This window comes from Engraulis encrasicolus, chromosome 17 (assembly GCF_034702125.1).
Source record: "Engraulis encrasicolus isolate BLACKSEA-1 chromosome 17, IST_EnEncr_1.0, whole genome shotgun sequence".
Lineage (NCBI taxonomy): Eukaryota > Metazoa > Chordata > Actinopteri > Clupeiformes > Engraulidae > Engraulis > Engraulis encrasicolus.
In genome coordinates, this window is record NC_085873.1 from 19,962,761 (window position 1) to 19,965,260 (window position 2,500).

Here is a 2,500-nt window from a genome sequence, read left to right on the forward strand (position 1 = left end):
CTATATGTATTATCAAGTACATGGATGTAAACCAAACCAACAACGGGGTTCTCTAAAAATATAGAAGTGCAGGTCTTCAGAAATGGAGTTAGGGGGTTTTGCATCTGAACTCTTCAAGTGTATACTTTGTACATGTCCAGCCGTGGCCTAGAGGTTAAGGAGATGGACTTTAGATCAGAGAGTTGCAGATTCGAATCCCTTCCACTCCCTGCCTCACGCTATGGCTGAGGTACCCTTGAGCAAGGCACCTAACCCCATATTGCTCTAGGGACTGTAACCTACACCCTGTACCTAAAAACAAATAACAATAATAAGAAGCTTTGAATGAAAAGTGTGAGCAAAGTGCAATGTAATAATGTACAAGGTTGGCTTGAGCAAGGCACCTAACCCCATATTGCTCTAGGCACTGTAACCAATACCCTGTACCTAAAAACAAATAACAATAATAAGTAGCTTTGAATGAAAAGTGTGAGCGAAGTGTAATGTAATAATGTACGAGGTTGGCTGAGGTGTCCTTGAGCAAGGCACCTAATAGGTGGTGGGCCCAGTCTCATATCTTGTCAGTTTGTTGGTGTTAACGAGTGGCAACTTTATTTTTGCTTATGTAACCCCCTGACAACCCATTAATCAATATTTTGGCTGTTGCCATCCTCAAAACTTGCACATTGATTTATAAAAATGACAACAAAAACTAGCCGACCGAGTGACTTCACGTCAACGAGGCAGAATACAGCTAGCTACCCGGAACCGTCAGATTTCATGGCAAAAAGTTACAAGTTGGGGGGTAAGTGGACTCACTTGTTGTGTACATGTAAAGAAAAAAAATCTCTCAAACTTTCAGAAATGCTCTTTTTTTTCTGTTAGTGTTCGGTTGTCTGACCATCATTAGGCAGCGAGAGATAAATGTCAAAAAGAGGACAGGTCTGTTCCCTCAAAGCAATAGAGCAATGAGGTGACGGGGTAGATCAATTCGCCAAAAAACTATGTGTCAGTAAAGAAATGCAAGCTGTGTTATTTTTTCCAGTAACAGCAAAATGGTCAGGAATGAAATGCCTACGTTGTTTCAATGATTAGGTGAATTATCTGCCTATGAAAAAAGCCTGATATGCGGATAAATATTCCCTTTTCAACTTTGAGGGGCGGAGACTTCCCATTGACTGTGCATTATGTGACGTCATCCCCAGTCTTTTTTATTTTCGTTATTTTTTAATATCAACGTGCAACTTTTCAGCGTGGCAACAGCCAGAATATTGCTTTACATATTGTCAGGAGGTTATATTAGAAAAATCAAGTTGCCACTCGAGAGTGAGAACGAAACTCGTTTTCTAAAGGAGCTACGAAATCTAGCCCACAGTCTATAACCCCATATTGCTCTAGGGACTGTAACCTACACCCTGTACTTAAAAACAAATAACAATAATAAGTACATTTGAATAAAAAGCGCCAGCTAAGTGTCATGTAATAATGCACAAGGTTGGCTGAGGTGTCCTTGAACAAGGCATCTAACCCCATATTGCCCTAGGTCAGGGATGTCAAACTCAGGCCCAGGGGGCCAAATCTGGCCCGCGGAGTAATTTTATTTGGCCCGTGAGGTAATTTTATTTGGCCCGCGAGGTAATTTCAAATGTGTATTACAGTTGGCCCTCATACATCATTAATGTATAGTGTACCAAGACTTGAACATGAAATTTGGTGTGTCACAGAAGTATGAGTGGGCCCAGGCCAATGACACAGCTCACACTCCTATGCAACACAATATGTGCCAGTGTGTGTGAGATTTATCTATAAATATTAAGTGCGTGCCGGCACGATTTTTGTCCATTTATTAAAAATACATTTTCAGTTCGGCCCGATTTTGAGCCTCAGTTAATTTGAGTTTGACACCCCTGCTCTAGGCACTGTAACCTACACCCTGTACTTAAAAACAAATAACAATAATAAGTAGCTTTGAATGAAAAGTGTGAGCGAAGTGTCATGTAATAATGCACAAGGTTACCCACCTGCCCTGAATGTTCTCCAGTTTATTGAAGAGTCCCGGCTTGTTAGTGGCCTCGATGATGTTCGGCGTTTTGTGGGTCTCGTTTGCCAGCCGTTTGAAATCTGTGTCGATGCCGTCAAAACGAACGGAGTCCTGTGGAGAGAAGATGATGACGATGATAAGATATGATGTTAACAAGGGGCCATGCAAACGGTACAAACCTGGGGTGAATTTCTGGAAACCATAGTTGCTAACTTCATTAGCTACTTGGACGCTTTCAGTGCAAACTAGCTAACAACTACGCTTTCGAGAAATGCACCCCTGCAGTGTTAATTCAACACTAAGAGAGTACTCTGGCACCAAATACACTCTGGAAGATGTTAAATCGGCTCTTTCAGTGTTGAATGGACAAAAAAAACGTCTTTGACCCTTATACAGTTTCTGCTACCTGCTCTATATCCATTATCTGCATTTGTGTGAATCTACTCAGTGACTCCAACATGTTACAGACAGTTAATTGTC

The 2,500-nt window shown here is 41.4% G+C and overlaps 1 protein-coding gene across 1 annotated transcript in view; it reads right to left on the reverse strand.

Annotated features, from left to right (window-relative positions):
* LOC134467652 (dynein axonemal heavy chain 9-like) overlaps nucleotides 1-2,500 on the reverse strand; it is a 296,718-nt gene that overhangs the window by 241,928 nt on the left and 52,290 nt on the right. Inside the window, exon 30 of the mRNA XM_063221491.1 lies at nucleotides 2,001-2,131. Coding sequence (XP_063077561.1) covers nucleotides 2,001-2,131 — 131 coding nt within the window. The remainder of the gene's footprint in view (nucleotides 1-2,000; nucleotides 2,132-2,500) is intronic.